This window comes from Mustela nivalis (genome assembly GCF_964662115.1).
Source record: "Mustela nivalis genome assembly, chromosome: 19".
Taxonomy (NCBI): Eukaryota; Metazoa; Chordata; class Mammalia; order Carnivora; family Mustelidae; genus Mustela; species Mustela nivalis.
In genome coordinates this window covers 4,908,615-4,934,074 of record NC_139038.1, presented here as the reverse complement: position 1 = coordinate 4,934,074, position 25,460 = coordinate 4,908,615, and the positions used below count along the sequence as shown (strand labels likewise).

General features: G+C 45.2%; 1 protein-coding gene across 2 annotated transcripts; it reads right to left on the bottom strand.

Moving 5' to 3' along the window:
- Nucleotides 1-4,601: 4,601 nt before the first annotated feature.
- Nucleotides 4,602-23,361, bottom strand: KDELR2 (KDEL endoplasmic reticulum protein retention receptor 2). Of its 2 annotated transcripts, XM_082712659.1 has the most exons (5): nt 23,101-23,361; nt 13,087-13,187; nt 9,357-9,515; nt 8,150-8,402; nt 4,602-6,678 (listed from the first exon to the last, which is right to left on the bottom strand). In XM_082712659.1, exons 1-5 carry the CDS (start codon nt 23,189-23,191, stop codon nt 6,644-6,646), a joined length of 639 nt encoding a protein of 212 aa, XP_082568785.1. In that variant the 5' UTR covers nt 23,192-23,361; the 3' UTR covers nt 4,602-6,643. The 2 variants fall into 2 exon arrangements, with proteins under 2 accessions (XP_082568785.1, XP_082568786.1); XM_082712660.1 differs by lacking the exon at nt 8,150-8,402 and having other exon boundaries at nt 4,605-6,678; nt 23,101-23,343.
- Nucleotides 23,362-25,460: the final 2,099 nt, after the last annotated feature.

Genomic DNA, 25,460 nt, shown 5'->3' with positions numbered 1-25,460 from the left:
AGGTCCTTTCTGATAATATTCCAGTTTTGTAGATAAGGACTCTTCGGGGCCCGGAGGAATGAACACCCCAGAGATCCACGGGTGGTGATGGCCAATCTGTGGGCTCCTTCCAGGTCAGGAGTGCCGCGTTAGGACGCCTCTCGAGTTCAGGGTCTGAAACCAACGAGCAGCTGGGCTGGGGCGTGGGGAGGAGCCTTATCTTCTAAGCGTAAGGCACTGAGTACTTAGCACCTGCACTCTGCCCCAGCCCAGTCCGAGACCCCTTCGTGCCCGCGCGGGTCTCCCCACTGCGCTCCGTCATTATGCCCTGCTTCCCGCCAGCACGCCCCCCCATCCACGCCCCCCCACCCCCCAGTGCATTTCCCCTGCGGCAGCCGGAGCAACCTGGTTGAACCGTCAGAGCAGCCCCATCCTCCGCTTAGGATCTTGCAAGGCTGCACTTTTGTGCATGAGATTGACTGGGTTACCATTCTCTCTCCATCCCACTGCTTGCCTCCACCCCCCACCCCGCAAATACATCAAGCTCATTCTCACCCCAGGACTTTTACATTCTGTTTCCTCGGCCAGGGATGATCCTCTCCAGTTATTTCCATGTCTCTGTCTCAGGTCATTCAGGGCTCAGCTCACGTTGCAAAGAGGCTTTCCTTGGCCACCTTATCTGAACAGCACACCCACCAGTTCCCATTCCCTCCCCCGGCTTCAGTTCTCCTCCTGATACTTAATCACTCCCTGACATTGTAGCATGTTTATTACCTCTTTCCTTCCACCTTAGAGTGTAAATTGCATGAGCAATTTACCTTGTCCGTCTTGTTCACTGCTATGCACATAATAGAGCAAATTACAGGCACATATTAAATACTTGATGAATGAATAAACAAACTCATTGAATATCAAGGTTTTCTTTTTTTTAAGATTTTATTTATTTATTTGACAGAGATTACAAGTAGGCAGAGAAGCACGCAGAGAGAGAGGAGGAAGCAGGCTCCCTGCTGAGCAGAGAGCCCAATGAGGGACTTGATCCCAGGACCCTGGGATCATGACCTGAGCGGAAGGCAGAGTCTTTAACACACTGAGCCACCCAGGCGCCCCAATTATCAAGGTTTTCTAAGTCTGAAGTTCCTTCAGGGATCTGCTAAAGGGCAGGATTTCAGTGTTAAAAATAATATCGAAATTATATTGATGATTGTGGAAATCATACAGAGAATTGTAGATAGGGAAGTTACAAGGTTTCCACAGAAAAGAGAACCATTCATTATAAAATAAGTATTCATTGGGTACTTGGTTTGGCCAGAAGTGACTTACTCAGAAAGTCAGGGAAGGCTTCCCTGAAGAAGATACTAAAATGAGATCTGGAGGAAGAAAAGGAGTTCAGTGGAAGAGAGTAATTCAGATGCTACAGGACTGTGCCTATGATCTGAATATTCTCAAATGCAATAGTTCCCTTTTGCAGACAGAATTTGTAAGGCTTACCACTAAGTTAATTTTTCTACATAAGCTTATGTTAGTAAAGATAAAGATACTGATGACTTCATGTCACAAACAACAACAACCCACAAAACTATGACTTCAAACAGGTAGCATACACATTAAAAAGAAAAGAAAATGTATTTTGTATAGGTTTTTTTTTTTTCCAGATTTATTTATTTGTGTATGGGGGTGAAGAAGCAGGGGAGAGGGCGAGAGCCCAAGCAGACTGTGCTGAGGGCAGAAAGCAAACAGGGGACACAATCTCAGGAGCCTGAGCTCATGACCTGAGCCAAAACTGAGAGTCAAACGCTTAACCAACTGAGCCGCCCAGGTGCCCCTGTATTTTATGTATTTCTAATCTCTACGAGTATGTTTTGCTATTTCCTTGTAACATTATTCCATTTGTTGAATTAGAGCTGTTTTAAAACATTATTCCATCATGTTGGTATCTCATACGAAACATATTAATTTCCTTAATTTAGGCAAGTTTTTCAATCTTCTATTAAAAATAGTTTCTAAAAAAAGATTTTATTTGTTTATTTGAGAGAGAGCACAAGCAGGATGAAGGGCAGAGGGAAAAGCAGTCTCCCCGCTGAGCAGGGAGCCCGCTGATGTGGGACTCCATCTTGGGATGCTGGGATCATGACCTGGGCGGAAGGCAGACGATAAACTGACTGAGCCACCCAGGTGCCCTTAAATTAACTTTTTTTTTTTTTTTAAAGAAATAGGGGGTCTGCCCACATGGGGCTCAATCCCAGGACCCTGGGATCATGACCTGAGCGAAAATGCTTAACCGACTGAGCCAACCGGGAGCCGTTGTATACTGTATTGTTAGAATAAAGTAAGCTGGAGAAAAGAAAATCGTAAGGAAAATACATTTACAGTTCTGTATTGTATTTATTGAAAATAACCTGTGTATAAGTGGCCCCATGCAGTTCAAATCCATGTTGTTTAAGGTCAACTGCACTTCCAAAAGACCAAAGCACAGCTCTTGAAAAGGTAAACAGGCCATCATCACTTTTTTTTAAATGAAGATTTTAAATACAGAGATGCCTGACACGTAAGGATCTACCAACCGGATGTAACAAAGGATAACATCCTACCATGGATGCTCCATCTTTTTGGAGAAAAGAAAATTTCTTCGATATCCTTCTCTACTTGTTCTTTCTGGCTAATTTCGCTGTGTATTTGCAAAATACATGAAGTATTCTTTGGATACTTTCCTGGCTTTTCATTTTATCTTCCTATTGGAGAAACTGTGATCTTTACTCTTTCATTTTTCCCAATCAATTGGTTCATTTCCTCCCCTATTTTCCCCTTTGGGACTTAATTTTCTTTGATTTGAGTAAAGGCCTGTGTCCCGAGTAAAGTTAATATCCTTGCATTTAGTCTCTGTCCGGTGGAGGTGGGGCAGTGTTAGCTAGGCGATCTTTCAGGAAATTGGATAGTTGTTTCTCTAAGCCCTTCTTTACAGCCCTGGGATCTCCAGTTCTCAGAATTCGAAGTAAACAAGTGACTTTTTTTCATTTCAGTGCATACCAGTTTCCTTATTACCCAAACATTTATTGTCTTAGATCCCTTATTGGAGGAATCAATACATTCTGTCTTTCCATTCTGTTTCGGTAACAGAGTCAAGTGTAGTGTAGTACTTGCCTAGAGACTCTCCCCCTTTTCAGTGCCCACGGGGAAACTAGAGATGGAAACCTGGGGCATCCTAGTATGTTACAAAAGTATCCCTGTCATTAAGACGTTCGTGCTGTATTATGCGGCAACCTGCTTTTAAATGGCAGGGGTAAGAGGGAATGGTTTCAGAACCCCAGGAGAAATGCCCACAGCACCCACACAGGACCACAGGACATAGGCTCGGTCAGAGAGAGGGGTGAAGGAGGGCCGGCTGTGTGAGTGCGGGGTCCTTGCTATTTCCACATTCAGTCACTAGAGGGCGAGACACACAGGAAAACCCCACCTGGAGCCCCAGTCCCATCAGCCCGCCTTAGAGGTCACTCAGGTGGTTTGGGGAGGTACTTAGCCATCAATGTCTACAGTTGTGGTACTTTCCCAAAGAGGGCAAACTCGATCAATATCATCAAGTAGGTCACAGTGTCTCCTGCCAGAAGTAGTTTCCAGCCAGCTTTGGAGGCAGCTGCCCCAAACTAAGCACAAAGGGAGGGGGAAAAGGGGTCATGCTGATGCTGAGCACTTACTGTCTGTGCCTCAAGCTCTAATTTGAGCTTCACGAAACTCCTGTGGTAGGAGTCTCTGAAGGGAACTGAGGGAGATGGAGACTCATGTTAAATCTAGGGTCACGGTGGCGCCTGGGTGGCTCAGTGGGTTAAGCCACTGCCTTCGGCTCAGGTCATGATCTCAGGGTCCTGGGATCGAGTCCCACATCGGGCTCTCTGCTCAGCAGGGAGCCTGCTTCCCTCTCTCTCTCTCTCTCTCTGCCTACCTCTCCATCTACTTGTGATCTCTGTCAAATAAATAAAAAAAAATCTTAAAAAAAAAAAAATCTAGGGTCACGGAGCTAGGGTGTGAGGAGTGACCCCAATGATTATGCCTTCCTTACTCAGGGTTCCCACCACTCACTCACGATTTCTCATTTTTTTTTTTTTAAGAATTTATATATTTATTTGGCAGAGAGAGACACAAAGAGGGAACACAAGCAAGGGAAGTGGGAGAGAGAGAAGCAGGCTTCCCACTGAGCAGAGAGCCAGATGCGGGGCTCGATCCCAGAACCCTGGGATCATGACTCAAGCCAAAGGCAGACACTTAACAACTGAGCCACCCAGGCGCCCCTCACGGTTTCTTTTGCAACAAAAATCTTTGCTTGACCTTTCCAGAAAGTCGTCCAACCTAGGGGCACCCCTGGAAAGGCTGGGCAGGATCTTCTCCCTTCCACCTACAACCTTTTCTCCCCAACCTCCCCCCGGCCCCCGTCACCTACTTCCCTACCTGCTCCTCTCCTGACCAGCTTGTAAGGAAGCAGGAAACGTTATTCTGACACTGACTGAACCGGATGGGGGAGTGGATTGGTGTCTGTAAACCCCCAACTTAGCCCAGTTCATAGAACTTTCCTTCTCTTCATGCTTTCATCAAAAAAAATTCACACGAATAAAACAGCTGGGTAAAAAATATTCATTACCTGACAACCTTTATTGGAGAAGTGAAAGGAACTTTGAAACAGTGCTTTGTAAGGCGCATCATACAAGGCCTTTGTTTTCTATGTGTGTGAGGACGCTGCCCCAGTCCCACACTCCCACTCGGCCACCCAGTTTATTGAGATGTCACCCTGGCTGGCCACAGAATGGTGGTAACACCTTAGCCAGCTTCACTTTTACATGGGCAGAATGACTAGAGAAGACACTGGTACTTCCAAAGTCGGGCAGCCTGCTGAGGTCCCAGATCCTTGTCGTCCGCATTGTGCTCTCCCACAATGATCCCAGCTGGGTGTTTAATTTACATGCACAGAAACCTTGCGAGCCCCCCACCCCGCCCCCAGTGTGGGTCACAGACTGCTCCACTCTGCTGAGATTTCCTACCCTTCCTCCACGATCTCAGAATCTTTTAAGGAGGATGAAAACAGAAACTGAACCGAGACGAGAATGCTGGGAAGATACAGATCCACAAAAGGACAACCATGTGGGGGGGGAGGGTGAGAGATCGAGACAAGAGGTTCAACTATGCAGCCACGCTGCCAATTTAGAAAGATGTTAAGAGACACACTAGATAAAAATAAAACCCATCTAGCTCCCTTCTTCCACAAGATATTTTAATGCAGCAAGCAAAAATACTACAGTCTTCTTGTAGTAAGCACTGTTAGTATTCAACACTTTAACATTTATGGTGCATCACATAAAAACAAAGTCATATGCTTTTGCACAAATCAAAAAAATGTAGCAAATCAATAAAATGGCAAAATCAGGAGGAAAAATTATAATTTTCCCTCAAAATACAGCAAGTTTTAGAAATTTGTGGACAATAAACGTTTGCGGTCCCATATAGAGCTTCTGTTGCCAATTGAAAAATGAAAAAAAATCATCCTGACATAGGATGTTCCAACAGCCTAATTCACAAAAAAAAAAAAAGACAATTTATTCTACATTTAATAAAATGTTTATTTAGGATGGTAACACAAGACAAATCATGCAAGAGCTCAGTAAAAACAAAACAAAAACAAAAAATAATCAGAGAGTATAAGGAATGGCAATTGGTGCTGCCAATTAAGAAAAAAATGTAAATCATTTTACTACCTAAAAGTGATACGAAAAACCTTTTGAATCTGAGCAGGGTCATGGTTGTAGTAATCTTTTGGAACTGTTAATTCAAGTGATAGGTGACTAACTTGTGTTCCAGTCCTCAGAGGAGTAGAGTCCTAGATCCAACATAATCATTAATATCCCTCACACCCCACATTTAGATGGCAAGCAGCCCAGAACCCCTGCCCCCCAAGTTCTCTGACACCCCTGGCACAATCTCAAAGTCACTCTTCTTAGCAAGAGAGTGGGGCAGGCACCTTTGGTGACTCTTAAACGAGACTCCATCTACATTCAGAATCTGGAAATTTTGGTAATGAAAACCATAAGCTTGTGAGTCATCCTTACCGGCCTTACATGTAGTGTTGTGACGTCCAAGGAAGGATTTCCACATTTGGTGGGAAGAGATTTGAACGAAGATAGACCAGATTGAACATAGTGTCTCAGATTTCAAACAAATATAACTCATCTTTTGGCAAAAAATAAATATAGTGGAATGCAAATTTGATAGATGGAAGAATATATAATCTACCAACTGTCAAGGAGTACAATTTCATTGCAGACACAAAGAATCAACAGTTTCAAAGAATTAAAAAAAAAAAAAAGTTTGCACTTATTCCTCACAAAATCTTCACTTTTGGAACTACCCCAATTGAAGCTACACACTGAATTTATTAATACAGCATTAAGTTTCTTTGTGTAAAAAAATCTTTGTACATAGTAATAAAAAAAGATAAGGCAAGATGCATTAAACAGAAACCTTCTGGTTCTTTTCCTCTGGGTTCTTACAGAGCCACTGATGACTATCTGCAACGAAAGAGTTAAGTTTCTGATTTTCCGTATCAAGCATCTTGTGCCTTTGCTGTGGTAAGAATTCTGTCCGAGCACCCTGAAGGACAGATGCTGGTGACGGTCTTTGGCACTTACGCTGGCAGACTGAGTTTCTTTCCCTTGAGTACTAGAATTTTAAAGAGAGGAAGAGAAAACAAAAGGTTACTGTCTTGACTAGCTGATCATTTCCTTCTTCCTGTTCCTAGAGGTCTGTCACACTCACGACACTACAGAATAAGGTACAAGGAAAGTCTTTGGCACCAAAAGTTATTGGATTTTGATGTCAATTAAAAAAAGCCCCCTGAACTATGAGTATGTCATGTACACATATACTGGAATTTTCTTCATGTGCCTTGATGTCACAGCAATTAAATTTAAGAAACACAAATTCGACTGAAACTGTCACTAAATTCACATTTTCTTCTCATTACTTTCCCCCCTAATCAACATATAGTAAAATATAACTGTTAATATGTACAAAGGTCTATGAAAAATTCACATTTTCTTCTCATTACTTTCCCCCCTAATCAACATATAGTAAAATATAACTGTTAATATGTACAAAGGTCTATGAAATTTGGGATGTTAAAAAAGAGAGAAAATATATATCCCCCTGTAGGTACCTAATTCTACCATTAGGAATTATACTGTATAGCAAAGGTTCTTAGCCTGAGTCTGTGGTTGGGTTACAGGGGCTCCTGAATCCCCTAAAACTATAGGGATTAATTAATATGCCTTTTTTTAAAAAATGAGGACCACAGTTTTCATCAAAATTTTGTGGCATCTGCATGTCCTATATTCATATAAACGTGAAAATATACATACACAAGGATACTCATCTAAGCACTGTTTTTGTTGTTTTTGTTTTCTGAGAGAGAGTGAGTGTGCGCAAGCTGGGGGGTGGGGGCAGAGGGAGAGAGAGAATCTTAAGCAGGCTGCATGCTCAGCACAGAGCCCAACACGGGGCTCAATCTTATGACCCTGAGGTCATGACCTGAGCTGAAATCAAGAGCTGGATGCTTAACCAACTGAGCCACCCAGGCGCTCCAAGTACTGGATTTTAATAGCAGCAAATCAGTAACAGCCTGTACCCACAAACAAGGGGCTGAGTAAGTAAATGATGATATAATATACATAATGAAATATTCTATGGCTATTGAAAACTACGTAGATTTCTATCTACTGACTTGAAAAACTGTGAATGGGGGAAAACAGATTATAGAACAGCATGTGCAGTTGAGCTCCCGTGTCTGTGTATATGCACATCCACACACATATACATATATGCATAGACCTATCTGGAATTATGTTTATCGGAACATTAACTACGATCATCTCTGAGCGGCAGGGCTTCAGGTGATTGTTTTCAGAATTATAAAAGCAGATAAAATTTCTTGTAATCAAAATGTGCTATTATAGAAAAACAATAAAGCTACAGAAAAGAAAAAAGGCTGAAAACCCTGAGTTCGTTTGGAAATGTTTTTCTGAAACCAGCTGTGCTTGATGACCTAGTGCCAGACTAGGACCATGCTGGGCCAGGGAGCTCCTAGAAACACAGGGCTGTGGGAACAAAGCAGGGAGAAGGCAGCCCGGGGTACCTTTTGTTATGTACAGGTAGAAGAAGTCGCAGTATAGAATAGTCTGGACAACGCCGGCCACCACAGCAATGAGGTCGAAGAAGCCCTCGAAGTAGAAGCGCCAGATCCAGTTGACGAGATAGAGGGCGCGGTAGAGGCCCAGGAAGAACAGGTAGTGGGTGGTGATGGTCTCTGCTTCCCCTGTCTTGCTGATCATGAACAGCTGAGGAAGGATAGCCACGGACTCCAGGTAGATGGAGAAGGTCCACAAAATCTGCGAGAGAGACCAGAGGCTTCAGTCGGCACCCAGCACCCGCCACGAGCTCACAGGAAATACTCCCGCTTTACTGTGGAGCAGCACGAAGAGCGAGGAGTCTGGGCAACGGAGTACGAAACGGAATAAATCTCAGAAACGGGAGTGACACTGAAGAGGCACATTCCCAATGACAAGCTGGGTGACCCGGACACCTCTGCCTCGGTGACTCTTCGTGACCCATCTCTCCCAACACCTCCTTCCCGGTACAATTTTCTGTGAATCTACCTATCTGTCTCTCCAGGCTAAGCTTGTGCCACTCCGAATCCAGGGTGCTCTCTGCCGGGGGCACGAGGCTGACAGAGCCTTCTACGCTCCCACTGCTGCTTTTCCTTATCAGCTGGTCTCCTTCACAGACTATCTCAATATTTCCACCATCTTTCTTAGTCTTTGGGCTTTCCTGGTGTGGTTAAATCAAAGGGACAAGTAACGACAGAAAGCTTTGCAGGTAGCCCTGGGAATATTCTGAATCCATAAGCAGCGGCTTCCCCAGGATGCTAAGGGAAGGGCAAGGCACCCAGGAGTGCAGGGCACCGCGCAAACCTTTTCCTCCACACCTGCCGTATGGCAACACTGCTTAGGGGATTGGCACACAGTTATCAATGTGCAACAGCCCTAGGTGAAGAAGAAACAAAGTTGGGTCCGACTGCAGAAAGACTATGTTCTTCAAGCACTGGGACGGGCAAGGCATTGTGTTTGCTACCACAGAAGTCGGTTTATTCTCTGGAGGAGAATCCTGCAATAATCTGTCAGCAGATACCCAAATAGCTGGGGGCTTAATGCCTGACTGTGATTTATTTACACCAAATAGTGTATGCTGCACCAGAAGCTTGCCGAATCACGAAACCAAACAAACCAGAACCACCCACATTACCTGCAAGCCCGAGTGTTTCCCTAAATAACCTCTCAACTAACCTCCAGAGGAGAGAAATCATGATTGACCAGGAAGGAGAGGCCTCCCACAGGGACCACCAGAAACTCCACTCGGAAGGTATCATGATTTCCATCGTAGGTCGCCTTAAATTTCATGTAGATCAGGTACACTGTGGCATAGGAGCAGGCAATGTAGATGAGCTAAGGACAAAAGAAAAGTACAAGTCATCCCTACTTTACAACGGCTCCAATGGCCTTGGCTTTCTACAGCATCCACATGTTCACAAAAGCAAGATCTTTTTCCTTAGCTTCTTTATTTCAAAATTTAAATACAATAAAGTTCACTTCTGGGGGTACATAGTTCTACTAGTCATATAACCACCACCACAATCGAGACACAGAATAGTCCTATCAAGTGACCCCCTCCCACCAGAAACCTCCCTCATGCTGCCCCTTTGCAGTCAAGCTGTTCCCCAAGGCCCGACCTCTGGAGATAACTGATTTTTTTTTTCTTTTTGGATAACTGATATATTCCTGGTCCCTGCAGTTTTTGCCTTTTCCAGAATACCAAATAAATGGAATCATACAGTATGTCCCTGTAAGACCAGCTTCTTTCAACTACCATAACGCATTCTCGATGCAACCACATCATTGCGTGTATTAATGACTGGTTCCTTTTTACTGCAGTAAAAGGAGGACTGCACTGTGCAGTTGAACCACTAGCTTCAGGACAGGTGGTCTGGGATTCCTGTCAGCTTGGGGAACAGCGGAAAAAGCTGCTATGAGCCTTTATGCACACACATTTGTATGAACTGAACTTTTCATTTCTCTTGGGTAAGTACCTGGGAATGGGATTGCTGGATCATATGTTAAAAGAGTACCTTTAACTTTATAAGAAACTGCCCAAGAATTTATTTTTAATCTCACTTTAAAAACAACAACAAAAAAAACCAACCAAACAAACAAAAAAACAACTATTAGATAGCAGGTTAGGAAAAAAAAAAACCACACCACCAAGTTCAATGGAGTTCAAAACCAGTACACTTCCCTCCAGCATGAGGATATTTCTTAGCCAGTGCTTTTCTTTTCCTTTTTATTTGACAGAGGCAGACAGTGAGAGAGGGAACACAAGCAAGGGGAGTGGGAGAGGGAGAAGCAGGCTTCCCTCACAGCAGGGAGCCCAATGGTGGGGCTCCATCTCAGGACCCTGGGATCATGACCTGATCTGAAGGTAGAAGCTTAAGGACAGAGCCACCCAGGCACCCCTTTTCTTTTCTAAGATGTATTTATTTATTTGAGAGAGAGGGAGGGAGAGCGAGAAAGAGTGAGGGGAGGGGCAGAGAGAGAGGATCTCCAGCAGACTCTTCAACAAGTGGGGAATAAATCTCACAACCTATGAGATCATGACCTGAGCTGAAACCAAAGGTTGGAGGCTTAACCGACTGAGCCATCCAGGCGCCATTAGCTCCAGCTTCTCTAAAGAAAAGACACAATGTAGCTCACGTTTAACTTTACAATGATCAGTTTTACCTACACTGTGTTACTTTAATACAGAACATTCAGATCATTCTATGAAAATTTTGTCTGGTAGCATACCAAAAGCAAAACCAAAAGGGATAACTTGTCTAACACTGCCACCTACAAGGGAGCTCACATAGCAGTGCAGTGTTCAAAGGCTTACAGTCAAGTTATGTTCTTTCATATTCAAAAGGTCAAACACCATATAGTCACGTGACCCAAAGGAAAAGTCTGTTATTCTGAAATTACAGCAATTTTCAGAATGCAGAATTTTAGGCCCAAGAGCCAAAGGGCAGTTTGAGTCTCTGAATGGAAACAAGTGGGATATTAGTCGAGCTACCCGCTACTACTCCTTCGGAAAAGCACCTCATGAAACTTAATGAAGACATCTGGGCCAATGACGTATCAGGAAAATCATCAAGTCCTCCTATGCTTAAAAACAAAGTAAAGATACTAAACTATCCCTAGCACCTCATCATGGAGTTATATTTGCAAATAAATAGTTGGCAAGGTATTAAAGTTGTTGGTCATACCCAAACTACAAAAAAAAAAAAAAAATTGAGATTAACACCTTATATTTTAGAGTTCTCTCCACATACAAATATATGTATACATGAATATGAATAAAATAACATATAATCTACATGTATCAATAAAATACACATACATTTACACAGAGTCTACTCCAGCACAACATCCAGCCAAGGCATGTGGTATAGCCAGGGGTCCCTCCCTAGCGCCCAGAACATGGCCGGCCAAGATTCTGTCCATAACGGCTTAGGCGACCACGGGAGTAAGCAGCTGCTTTCCCCTTCTCCCTGTGCTTGGCATTTAAAGTCAAAGCAATGAGACATAAAATTTGGCTCTCACTCCTCTAACTTTTAGGACATGCTTGGAAACCAGAACCAAGCAAGAAGGATTCTTCCGAAAAGCCAAGTATCCTGAGGGCCACGGAGGAGGTTCTTGCTCACACGCTTGTAATCCCGGCAGTTTTAACTGGCCTGGACACCAAGCAGGGACCTACCCGTGTTAAGGAGGCTAATTATTTCCTGGACATGAGGCTCCGGTCACTTAGTGACGAAGAATGAAATGATTCTGGGTAACTCAAGTTTGTTTCTCAGTAAAGACCACAGACCCAAATATGGCTTTGTCTACTCTGACCTGTGCATATAAAAAATGCTTTGTAAGTACAACACCAAGAGGCCTCAGGTTAGACATGACATCCTCAGCTGGCCTACAATATTCAGTGCCTACGGCACAGCCCCGCACGCAGGTGCTCAGAAAGCTGTGCAGAACGAATGAATGGAAAGAAAGGAGAGGCCTTTCTTTCATGCCCTGAGAGTGCCATACTTCTCCCTCCCGCACCCATCGCAAACTGCCTTCACCCACTGAGTACTGGGATGATCAGTCTACTCTCCCCAGCCAGACACTAAGTCTTCTGCTTGTTTGCGGCCCCTTCCTCAGCACTAGGGAAGTGCCTGGCACTTTGGGTGCTCAGCATTAGTTCAAGGACCATGCGAAACTGAGGCCTTGGCGAGCGGGAAGCACGCACCACCTTGGGTCCACAAGATGTGAGGTGGTCCGCCAACACACTGCGTTTTAGTAACTACAGGTTATCATGTGGATTCAGAAAAAACAGAAGGACACCGAAGCCACGGATACTAAGGCTCAGGACAAGTTAAAAGGTTTTAGAGACACATTAAACAAGTTATGGTACAGCTGTTATTTAGGCATGGGAAGAGTAACAAAGATGGCACACAAAGAAGTTTATAGGACATGGACTTCACAGGAAAAGAAAGAAAAGTAGAAGCCTACACACGATCTCCCCCACAACAGCAAAACGAGGTACCGCAGCAAGGAGCCCCGGTTTCAGTCCTCGTGCTGAGCCACCCTGCTGGGTTTCCCAGGGAGTCTGTAATTTCGCACGGCTTGAAAACACAATAGTTATCCCTCTTTCTTACAGGGTTATCAAGAGCTTTAGAAGTTTATCATACTCAAGGAACTTAAGGTTAAAAAATCTCTAACTGCAAAGCACTTTAATTAAACAGATACTCTCTGAAACTGAAAATGTGCGTAATGATAACGCTATTCCCACTTCTATGTACAAGGTGGTCTAAAAGTGCTTAGGTCGAGAACAGCATGTTTAGACATTATTCTAGAAGATGTCTAAGTACACAACTGACACAAACTTAATAGTTGCCACAGGCCCGTGAATTATGGATAAAATGCATTCTAATCGGATGCCATACCATACCTTCATAGATGTATTATATAATGAAATAAATGAAGTAAAAAGGTCCAGGTAACGAGTTGTGAAGACCAGTGCAAAGAGAAGCTGGCTTTTTCCAGAAATACCTAAGGAAACAAAAGGAAAGTATTAGAAAAGCCTCTCTTAGAGAAGCTGAACCCTTCCCGCAGAGAACACTACAGGAAGCGCAGATATGGAGAGTGGGTTCCAGGGTCAGAGACTGGTATCTGGGATGACTTCACAAAGTCACTTTACACTTTACATTCTTGAACATGCTCCTGGGGGGAGGCTCTAAGAACCCAGCAGTCTCATCACGCTGGGTGACTTGCCTCGATCATGCTAACACCAGTATGCCAGGATGTACTGTTCAAATGAGTACTTTTCTTTCCTTTTTTTTTTTTTTTTTAAGATTTTATTTATTTATTTGAAAGAAAGAGAGAGTGCAAATGGGGGAGGAGCAGGGGGAGAGGGACCAATCAGACTCTGCCCCGACACGGGGCTCGATCTCACGACACCATCATGCCGTGAACCAAAATCAAGAGTTTGGACGCTCACAGACTGAGCCACCCAAGTGCCTCTGAATGCTGTATTTTCCAAATATATACTTTAGGTAAGAATAATTTCACTACTTCTGCTGATACTAACTTGCTTGCTAGCTTTAGCATCTTTCTTTCCACTTTATTTTTTTTTTAATTTTATTTATTTATTTGACAGAGAGAAATCACAAGCAGATGGAGAGGCAGGCAGAGAGAGAGAGAGAGGGAAGCAGGCTCCCTGCCGAGCAGAGAGCCCGATGCGGGACTCGATCCCAGGACCCTGAGATCATGACCTGAGCTGAAGGCAGCGGCTTAACCCACTGAGCCACCCAGGCGCCCCTTTCTTTCCACTTTAAAACAATGTCTCTCAAGGTGACAAACCTTCACCGCCTGGGGGTCTAATCTGATTAAGGAGACAAGGAACCCAGTGAGGAACACTGCTGCCCTTCACGGTGAGCAGTAACGTCACTCCCTAAGGCAGAGGTATGGCCTCCCAAGGTAACTTGCTTTGTTAAGCACACATTTCTTGGACAGGTGAAATTTTTTAAAAACTCCATCTCTTAGATTCATCACAGCCATAAAAATGTTACTCTGGATGCCACGGCAACAAGAGGGTGGGAACCTACTATGACAGTCCTCAGAAGCAGCAGTCTTTAAAAAAATAAAAACAAACAAAAAACAGAAAAACAACCGCTACCACCAAAACCCCACCTTAAATCTGCTCCCACCTCCAGCCACCAGCCCTCCTCCAGAGCACTGCTGCAGCACATGGAGATCATCTACGGAAGTGTCGAAGGTCACTTAGTGTGTGTACTCAGCTTTTCTGACATCTATATTTGGCCAAATATTTATGTGACAAAGGATGTGAACTATGGGTTTCAGATGACAATTGAGCGAATTCATGAAGGAAACATGAATCCACCTACCCAGTCAGAATCCACCCACCTTCCTCTATGTTGCAAACTTCACACCACTAAACATTTCGGTAAGCATGTATTTTGCAGAAATGTTGCTGCAACAAATTATTAGCAACAGTCTCATGGAATGTGAAAATTACACTGTTTTTAAATGATATTTTACAACATAATTTTGTGGCTTGTTGAAACTAAAAGCTGGGATACAAGAACGTTACTTTCTTTTCTTTCTTTCTTTTTTTTTAAAGATTTTATTTATTTATTTGACAGAGAGAGAGATCATAAGCAGGCAGAGAGAGACAGGGGAAGCAGGCTCCCTGCTGAGCAGAGAGCCCAATGCAGGGCTCTGATGCCGGGACCCTGAGATCAATGATCTGAGCCGAAGGCAGAGGTTTAACCCACTGAGCCACCCAGGCACCCCAAGAATGTTACTTTCTACATATGAATAATTGCAATTCTCATCTATTCACAAAAATACCTAAACAAAACCTGAAGAAAAAGTTGACTCTCTCCTCCTGCGTCAATCAACAGTAACCAATTTCAAGGGTCAAAGGTGGAGATATAGACAGTTTGCTCCTTTCAGTTTTCCCCAGTAATGGGGAGCTTTTTTTCTTATCAGAGATCAGTGTTCCAAAGGAGAACAATGAGGCTGCCATTCACACAGAGACGTGGGAGGGAGAGAGAGGATGAGATGAAGGGAAAGGACAGGGTGCATGCAGTTCACCTCTGGGGTTTGTTGAAGCTTTGAGAGAAATTCCCAGTTCCTTTCCCATCTGGTTCTTTCCAATATTTTATTTTTATTATTATTATTTTTAAAAGATTTTATTTATTTATTTGACAGGGATCACAAGTAGGCAGAGAGGCAGGCAGAGAGAGGGAGAAGCAGAGAGCCCAATGCAGGGCTCAATTCCAGGACTCTGGGACCATGACCTGAGCCGAAGGCAGAGGCTTTAAGCCACTGAGCCACCCAGGCGCCCCTCCGGTATTTTAAATAAAAAAAAATTATAGAATACATACAGGCAAATCTGTTATAAAGGCTTTATTCTAATGGAACTCTGGAAGCCAGACAGATTTGCAATTTTTCCTCATTTTCAGCATTCTTAGACTACAAACTCAGGACTATCATATCGCCTTTACTACTCCCTTTGAGACCCAACTCACATACCACTTTCTCAGGGAAGTCATCTTTGAAGACACCTCCCCCTTGGTGATGTTTATTCATCCAGCAAGTACATAATGGGAACTTCCCACCAGCTGCTGCCCTAGCTCCTAGTACGGTCTTATGAAATACACTGCGACTGTCTGGTTGCCTGTCTCCCCACTTTCACAACAGACAATGAGATCTCCAAAGGTTAGGGTCATGTCTTACCCATTTTGTATTCTCTGTGCTCAGCTCTGGGCCTGACACACAGCAGGGCTAAGAAAATATCTGCCGAATGAATGAACAAATGGTCCAAAAAAAAAAAGAAAAAAAGAGAATTCATTTTCTTTTTATGTCATGGGGTAAATTCTCATTTTGTAGTATTTTGGGATAACATTTCCAAAGAGTATCTAAGTCATACTCTGTCCCTATGACCATAAATAGGCAATGGTCTTTGGGCTCTGCCCTAATTTACTGCCAACCAGAGGGTGGGAGAGTCCCCTGAGCAGGAGAGGAGCGAGAGACAGGAAGTATGTGGCCTGTAGCTTGTCTCATGGTGCAGAATCAAGGTAGGAACTGCCATGCTGGAAATCTAAGTGTGCTTATACAGTTCTACCCTAGTCTTCCTGGTCTGGAATCCTGGAAGCAGCAACTTCTTCCTTTATTTTTTTTTTTTTTTTTTTTTTTTTTTTTTTTAAAGATTTTATTTATTTATTTGAAAGACGGAGATCACAAGTAGGCAGAGAGGCAGGCAGAGAGAGAGAGAGAGGGAAGCAGGCTTCCCGTGGAGCAGGGAGCCCGATGCGGGGCTCGATCCCAGGACCCTGAGATCATGACCCGAGCCAAAGGCAGCAGCCCAAACCACTGAGCCACCCAGGCGCCCCCCTTTAAAACAGAAAAATTGTCCTATCTTCACAGATGGCAGAGATCCCAGCTGAAGCCAGAGAGGGCAGGGGCAGGAATCTCTTTCCCAGAGAGAACCTAGTCACTTTCTCCCTGTTTGGGACCAAAGCATGTGAAGGCTGGCAGTTAACAAGCTATCAAGAATATTCACTCTAGGGGCACCTGGATGGCTCAGTGGGTTGAGCCTCTGTCTATGGCTCAGGTCATGATCTCAGGGTCCTGGGATCGGGCCCCACATCGGGCCCTCTGTTCAGCAGGGAGCCTGCTTCCCCGACCCCTACCTCTCTCTGCCTGCCTCTCTGCCTACTTGTGATCTTTCTCTGTGTCAAATAAATAAATAAAATCTTTAAAAAAAAAAAAAAAAAAAGAATATTCATTCTAGGTCTCCTGGGTGGCTCAGTCGGTTAAGCAGCTGCCTTCGGCTCAGGTCATGATCCCAGGGTCCTGGGATCGAGTCCCACATCGGGCTCCCTGTTCTGCAGAGAGCCTGCTTCTTCCTCTCCTTCTGCCTGCCACTCTGCCTCTGCCTACTTGTGCTCTCTGTGTGTCAAATAAATAAACAAAATCTTTAAAAAAAAAAAAAAAAGAATACTCATTCTAAATGTTTCTGAAATGGCCATCCCAATACCAAATGCACCAAATATTCATATTAATGAGTATACCATTTTAAATGGAAATCAGTCTTTAAACCCAAGACTATTTCTGTCATTTCCTATTGGGCCAAGTTAGGTTTAATACCATCCTATAACTATACACTACAGTGTGTATTACTTTAAATCATGCCGCAGGTTGAAAGTTGCATTTCTTTTATTTCCAGTGGTTTACAGAACAGAACCCTCGACCAAAGAGAAAAGCCTTTCACGACTTATTTTTGTCCTGGTAACAGCTGAGCTACAAGCAAGTTCTCTAAGTCAGACCACCAGGACAGTCTGCGCTGTCAAACAGGCAGCACTCAACAAGGGTCCCAGGCACCATACTCCAACCCACTGTCCCTAAGGATGTGGGTACTCCCGTAAAGACCATTAACGGTGCCTGGAACCAGCAGCCTAAGAGTCAGGAGCTGACCTGTAACACAACTCTTGTGACTTAGGGAAAGAGAGGCTCTGGAGCCAGACAGACTGGGTTTAAGCTCAGCCCCTGAACACACACGGTAAGCCTGGGCCCATTACATACATTGTCCCCATCCACAACCTCACTTTCTGCATCTGTCTAATGGGAACAAATTATGACAACTTTATGGGACTGTTAAAGAAAAAGTGCTCTATACTATACCTGCCACAGTGGAAATGTTTGATAAATGACAGTTCTTACTAGGTACTGTTTCACTGTTTTTTCTTGTTTTCAAAGAAATACATGCTATTTAATTAAAAATTCCAACTGGGCTAAAATATACGGAAAAAAACCCAAAAGGGCCTTTCAACATCCCTCCCACCTCCATTTTAAATGAAACTTTCCAGGCTTTTCAAAAGCCAGGGTGGCTCAGTCAGTTAAGACCCTGATCCCAGGGTCCTGGAACAGAGCCCCACCTCGAGCTCCCCGCTCAATGGAGAGCCTGCTTCTTCCTCTCCCCCTGTCTGCCACTCCCCCTACTCTCTCAAATAAATAAAATCTTAAAAAAAAAAAAAAAAGCTCCTTTTATATATGTATTTGCATCTGTACCTGCATATACGTTTGCCCCTTAAAATGGGGTCATAGAATCTTTTGCTTTACAGTTTGCTTTTTAAAACAAAACAAAACAAAATAACAACAACAACAACAACAACAAAAAAACATTTTATTTGAGAGAGCAAGTGAGAACAAGCAAGGGGAGCAGCAGAGGGAGAGGGAGAAGCAGCCTCCCTGCTCCAGGGATTGATCCCAGGACCCTGGGATCATGTCCTGAGCCAAAGGCAGATGCTTAACCAGCTGAGCCACCCAGGTGCCCCTACAATTTGCTTTTTTTTTTTTTAAATCTTAACCTCTCAGATTTATCTTCCCCTGTTAACACTTCCAGCTCCTTCGTGTTATAGCTGCACAGTATTCCCACAGTGCAACCATACCACATTTGTGCAACCACTCCATTAACGGACATTTGGGTTGTTTGCAATTTTGTTTTTATGAATACTACACAAATATCCTTTTATCTATAAAAAGTGTTCTGTAGTTATTTAGGTACAAGGAACATCTTTACACTTACAGATAGTTTACTTATAGATAGTTAACCTCTTACTTTTTTCACGTAGTAAGGAAACAATGGTATGCACTGCTGTTTTACCATCAAAGTTTCTAACTATAGTGAGCCTGGGCAGTCATTCACACTTAATGGGCCTTCTGCTATTCTTCTGTGAACTGTCAACTTTGCCCATTTTTCTATCCCTTTTTAAAAAATGTGTAGGAGTATTTTATTATGTGTGTTATGTATATTATGTGTATTATGTACGTGAGCTTTTCGTTGCTTAGATATATTGCAGATTACTTCTCTCAGTTTACTCTCTTTTAATTTTGATGACATTCTGAATCAGTAAGTTAATTTGGGGAGATGAATCATCTTGCCTCCTTAACAGCCTATCTGGTCCTATTCAGAACCACGGTTATAAAGATACATTCAGGTCATCTTCTATGTCCATTAACAAAGTTCCAGACTTTTCTTCACAGAGGTCTTACATACACCTTGCTGGGAAGTCATGGGAGCCTTCCCTGGGATCCTTCTAGCCACTTCACATCCACAGGATTTACTATCTACATTTAATACCCTTTATGATTATCTTTTTATATATGTCTTATTATTTCAAGTAAATTGCAACTTTCTTCAAACCAGAGACTTTGCTAGCTACAAGGTGCTTCTCTGAATTGCCATCCTAGTATTTGCACACAATGGGTGGCCAACAGATGTTTGAGAGCAATGATTAGCCAACAGACTGGCACTCAAAAGAACAGAGGAGACAGCTGCTACAAAGAGGGAGCTGGGAATGTGATACAATAGCTTCCCGAAGTACTCAGTGACCTCAATAAAAAGATGAGATTTTGTATTCAAAATTATATGCTGTCCAGTTATGAGAAATGGAGGGGACGCTGGATGTTCCTGTCATGTTTGGAAGGATAAAAAGTCTATGACAAAACCAACATAACAACACCTAACAACAATCAAAGCAAAGGAGGGGAGAGACTGGGAGAGGGCGCCTGGGAGTGACGGATCTCAAAAGGACTCCACTAGTAATTTAAACACAACAGATACAGCACTATTAATAACTATCAGCCAGCCTACAGAAAAATGATGCTAGGAAGTTCTTCATCTACATACCAAGGCTTGTTCTCCCAAGGCTATCCAGGTCGTGTTTAGGACAAGGACAAAGTGATAACTTGAGCGTGCTGTGGATCCAGCTGCAGCAACAGTTCAGGGATCTGAGAAAATCACACTTCAACTGCACCCTTTTGTAATGACAACAGCAGACAAAGACACAGAGAGCTAAACCAAGATCAGCTCTCCTGTCCTCACATTAAAACAGGCCCTTATAGGTAGCCATCTTCAAATCAGATGGTCAGGAAAACAGAATCTGCAGCTTCCATACTAATCTGCCTCATCCCTTACCCTAAGGGAAAAAAGCCCCATGGTTCCGGCTGCAGGGATGTTCACAACAGGTGCCCAAATCCTAAAATGAACCCCAATACCAGTATTGTCAAAGTGAGAAACACAACCTGAACGTACAAGTCTCTTATTCCAGTTATTTGAGAAACTCATATCGAATTCTTACTCTTTCAAAAGCCTCTAAACAACTTTCATAATTTAGAATGGAAAAACAAAGCAGCCAATCAAATTTAGCATTTAATTCTGAATAAATGATCTTGGTGATTCTGATTTCTAAAAGGCCAGGAAATCTCATGTATAAGAACGAAAATGATCCTAAATCTGACAAAGAGAATAGTTTAGTAAGTGCTTCAGGTTAACTGTTGGGATACTTGACAAACTCACAACTCATCTTGACAAACATACCTATCTTCCTTCCTATTTTGGCTAAAGTATTTTCTATTTTCCTAAATGCTCCTAAGTCTCTCAAAGGAAGATAGTGAATATTAAAAAATAAACAAAACAGGGGAACCTGGGTGGCTCGGTGGGTTAAGCCTCTGCCTTCAGCTTGGGTCGTGATCCCAGGATGCTGGGATCGAGTCCTGCATCGGGCTCTCTGCTTGGCAGGGAGCCCGCTTCCTCCTCTCTCTCTCTCTCTCTCTCTCTCTGCCTACTTGTGATCTCTGTCAAATAAATAAAATAAATAAATAAAATCTTTAAAAAATAAAAAAATAATAAACAAAACAGCAAACCCTCTCACTTTCTCCACATTATTCAAGGTTCCCTTAAGAATTTTATACGTGGAGGTATAGTAGCTTCTCCCCAAAATCTTAGTTTAGATACCCGTTTAAGACACAGCATGCTTCAATACTTAAGGACTTGACAGAGAACAGGATTCTGACAAATACACAAAAGAAAATGAAGAGACTCATACAAAAATTTTGGAGCAAAAATCAAGATAAAAGTAACATTTTCTGAGTGAGGGTGGGTGAAATGGGTAAAAAAGGTACACACTTCCAGTTATATAATAAATTAAGTCCTGGGGATGTCATGTATAGCAGGATGACTATAGTCAGTAACACCATATTACATATTTGAAAGTTGGTTAGAGAATAGATCTTTAAAGTTCTCATCACAAGAAAAAAAATGGCTAACTACGTGTGGTGATGGATGTTAACTAAACTTACTGTGGTGATCACTTCACAATATATACATATATCAAATCATTATGTTGTACACCTAGAACTGATACAACATTATATGTCAATTATATCTCAATAAAGTCCACAGGGGGGTGGGCACATTTCCTGAGTGTAATGAAAAAGATGACTTAAACTACTAGTCTGGCATCAGAGTTTAAACTAAAATTACTTTGGCCAAAATAGATACTGATTCAAAATCCTTAACTGTGATTAAATTGCCTGTGTTTCAATCCTGGCTCTACCACTAATTTCCCCATCTCCTTTCAGGCTCAGTTCCCTCCTCCACAGAATGGGGACAATAGCAGCTAGCTCTTAAGATCATTTTAAAGACTAGGTGGAAAAAGCTACGTAAAGCATTTAGTGCAGGACCTAACACAGCAAGCACTTAATCATCAGCTGTCACAGTTGCCACAATTACTTTTCTATAATTGGAAAACTTAAGGACTGAATCTCCCAGAATGTGTACAAAATGAGAGATCATCTCCAAGCCAGACAACACTGGGTTCAGTACATGGACTTTGGAACATCCATTTTGACTGCTCAAAGGTCTCCTGTTTTTGCTTACTTCCTCGATCTCAGGTACGTTCTGGGGAGATAGGTGAGTCCTAAAGACAGCAGTCAGTGATGTGGGGTATTACTCTAGATGTGGAAATCTTTAGAAACTGATCAGGGAAGTGGGATCTCTGCCACCTAGGTAGATCCATCTTTTACTGCCTCTGCAAAAATGAAGCTCTCGAACGTGGCATCGAAAAGAAGTTTAAAGAAGACACTGCATTTCAAGAAATCATCTAAAAAATTGCCCCTCTGAAACTTTTGCGGTTAATGAAATGTAAAACTTCACAGTTGTTATCTGGGAAAGATCTGTCCCACTGCCTCCCAGCAATGCATGCAAGAAATGTGTACTCCAGAGGAGGGAGTCGCCAACTCACTGGTGACGTGGAGTGAGGAATTACAGGAGACCACAGGAGACCTCGGCGGCCCCCGGAGCCGCAGGTTTAAGAGAACCCGTTATTAGCTGGAGGCACTTAGGAGTTCGACAGACTAGTTCGTTTTTCAGAGCAGCACTGATGGTCCGCCAAGAAATTCACTTAGGAACCTCCTCACACCTCCTCCCGCGGCGGCCGTGATCATAAACCCCAGAGCTGGGGTGAAGGCCACAGAACTCTAGGGTCAGACCTGACGCGACACCCTAACCTAAAGGCCAGTCCTCGAAGAGGCAGGGTAGCGAGCGGGGTGACCTCCTGCTCCCGCTCCACCTCTCGGGCTGGCCCGGCTGCCACGTCAGGCCGAGCGGGCCGCTGTCCTGCCCATCCTCCTCCCTCCCGTCCCATTGATTCGCGGGCTCCCCGCACCTCCCGACCCGCCGCCCAGGCGCCCGGGCGCCCAGGCGCGCGGAGCTGCGCCCATCAGAGCCGAGGGCACCGGGGCGAGCCTGCCGGGCTCCCCCGGCCCCCGCCCCATCCAAACTTTTCAGACCGAATGGGGTCCCGCGTATTCCGGCTGGCGCCTCCCCCGCCCCGACAGCTCAAGTTCGGGAGCCCACCCAGCGCCCAGCGGGGCCCAACGCCGCGACACCCCTCCCGGCCTGCGCGCCCACCCCGAGGGGCCGCAGGGCAGGGTCCCCCCCGCCCCACGCCCGGGCCGACCCCCCGCCGGGCCAGCCGAGGGGGGTGTGTCGGGCGCCGCGGGCCCACGGGCCGTGGGGCGGCCGACGTCCGCGGCTCCGCGGGGCGACCCGGCCTGGCGCCCGAGCCTCTCCGGGACCTGGCCCGCCGCTCACCCGCGCAGGAGCGCGTCTTCCAGATCTTCAGCAGCAGGATGACGATGGCCGCCAGGTGGGACAGGTCCCCCGTCAGCCGGAAGATGTTCATGGCGGCGGCGGTCGGCGCGGCGGCCTGGGGCTCGGCAGCTCAGGCGGCGGCGGCGGCGGCGGCGGCGGCGGCGGCAGCGGCGGCCCCTGAGAGGAAGCGGCGAAGATGGCGAGAGCGGGCGCGACGTGGCCAGGGACGTGGCCGAACTGCCGGCGCGCGCGGGGCAGTCTGGGAGAGGGGAGGCCGCTGCCAGGCCCCGCCCCCTGCCCCGCCCCTTAAAGGGGACGCGCCCAGCGTAGCCCCGGTTCGAAGGGCCGGCTCAGGAACTCCCTCCGCGGGACCCCGACCCCTCCCCAACTTCCCCCTGCCCGTTTCCGGCTTCCCCTCGGGTGCCAGCAATTTCCTTTAATTTTTGAAATGACACTCCCTTGTGAGAGATTTCCCCCCCGCACCCCATCTTAAAAGCTCTGTAGGCTTACTGGATGAAAAAGTGTAAGAGGAAAATGAATCATGTGTCCATAATTGTATAAGCTGGATAATTGCACCTATTCACGCAGGAGAGAATTTCCATTTTGACTCAGAGAACTCACTTACCCTTTCACACTTTTACTGGCTGCAAGGATTTTTTGCAGACCAGCTTCTGGCCCTCTATTCTGCACAACTTATTTCTCTCTCACAGAGATGTGCGGCCCCCCACCCCCCCACTCCCGCCACCACCCAGCATCCCAGATACACTTGTAAGAAAGAGCTTGCTGCCCAGGTGTAGGAAGTGTGGTCAAGATCCTGCAATCAGTGTCTTCTGGGCTGGCCTCACCTATGGGGGGGGGGGAGCACCTCACCCAAGGTCACCCCTTCCATGGGGCAACCCATATCTGCTTCTGGTGACTGAGTGAGCTGGAGGTAAAGGTTTGGCCAGTTCACTTGGGACATTCTAGCAGAAAACACTTAGTCCAGAACTCCCATCCTGTGGCCGGAGCTTTGCGGAGCCTGTGTGACCATTTGGCTTCTCCATGCCCTGTCCTGTTTCTTCTTCTTCCTTTCACAGGTATAGATTTCCTGTCATTCCTCGACCTGTCTCGGCAGTGGATGCTTCTGGAGAACCCATCCCGCGACAGTTGGAACAGGGAGGGGTGCAAGAAAGCAGGTGATTAGAATGCGGGATTTGGAGCTGGCTGGCTGTGGCTACGCCGTTGGTGGGTGGAGCACAGACAGCCCCTAGCAGAAAGGAGATATTCAGTTATGAAAACTTTAACTTGCCCAACCAAAATGAGTCTGTTATGTCAAGGGTAGGGCCTTGGTTGAAAACACCTGGAATCCAGGTACATAGATATGTGGGCAGAGGCCTCGACCATGTCTAGCTCCCAGGGCTACCCTAAAACTTTTGAGCCTGCAGCAATGGCCCATTCCCCACCCTCCCCCAAGAGCTAGCTTCCCTGGAGCTGGAAGGCCATGCAAAGGCCTCTCCGCACCAGGCAACACGTGCTCCTCTCAGGACCAGCCCTGGCAGGTGGGAGGCTGGCAGCTGCAGGGCGGGGATTTCAGCAGATGGGGTCCGGAGCTGGGCAGAGCCTCCGCGCTGGCAAGATACCGGGGAGAGCGACCTCGTGTGGTAACGCTCAGTAACTACACCTCCTGGTAGCTGTGTGCTCAGGAGTCCTCCTCTGCCTGGTTCTGGGATGCGCCTGAGACTCAAGTTAATTCATAGAATGAAACAGAAGGGATGCTGTTCTGGCTCAGGACCTGGCTTTCAAGGGGACTGGCAGTTTCCCTATCCCATCTCTTGGGAAATGTGTTTCTGGGATGCCTGGGCTGCTCTGCGAGGACTCCAGCTACCCTGCTAGGGAGGTCAGGATATGGGGAGAGACCTACACAACACAGCTGAGCTGGAAGAAAGGTAAAATATTGCAAAAATCAGAATGATAAAAGAGCGAGAATCCAGAGAAGAATAGAAGGTCTGGATCTAGAATCAGCCCTGGAGGCTTGTATTGATGGTTCTGGGCTCAGAAGGACACAAGAGAAAAAGTTTGTACAGTACGGGAGAGGGTTAGGGTTGGAGATCTGCATATAAAATAGGGCCCTCAAGAGTTGGGACCCTCGGTTGGTACACCAGGGTGGAAATCACAGAGGGTGAAGGGCTTCTTTTAGCCTTGGGTCTGGGTGAAGGGAGCAAAACAAAACAAAACAAACAAACAAACAAAAAACAAGTCTCCCTGAGAATTTTTTTTTAACATTTATTTATTTATCTGAGTTGGGGAGGAGGCACAGAGGGAGAGGGGGAGAGGGAGAGAGAATCCGGAAGCAGACTCCCCACTGAGCCCAGAGCCCCAGG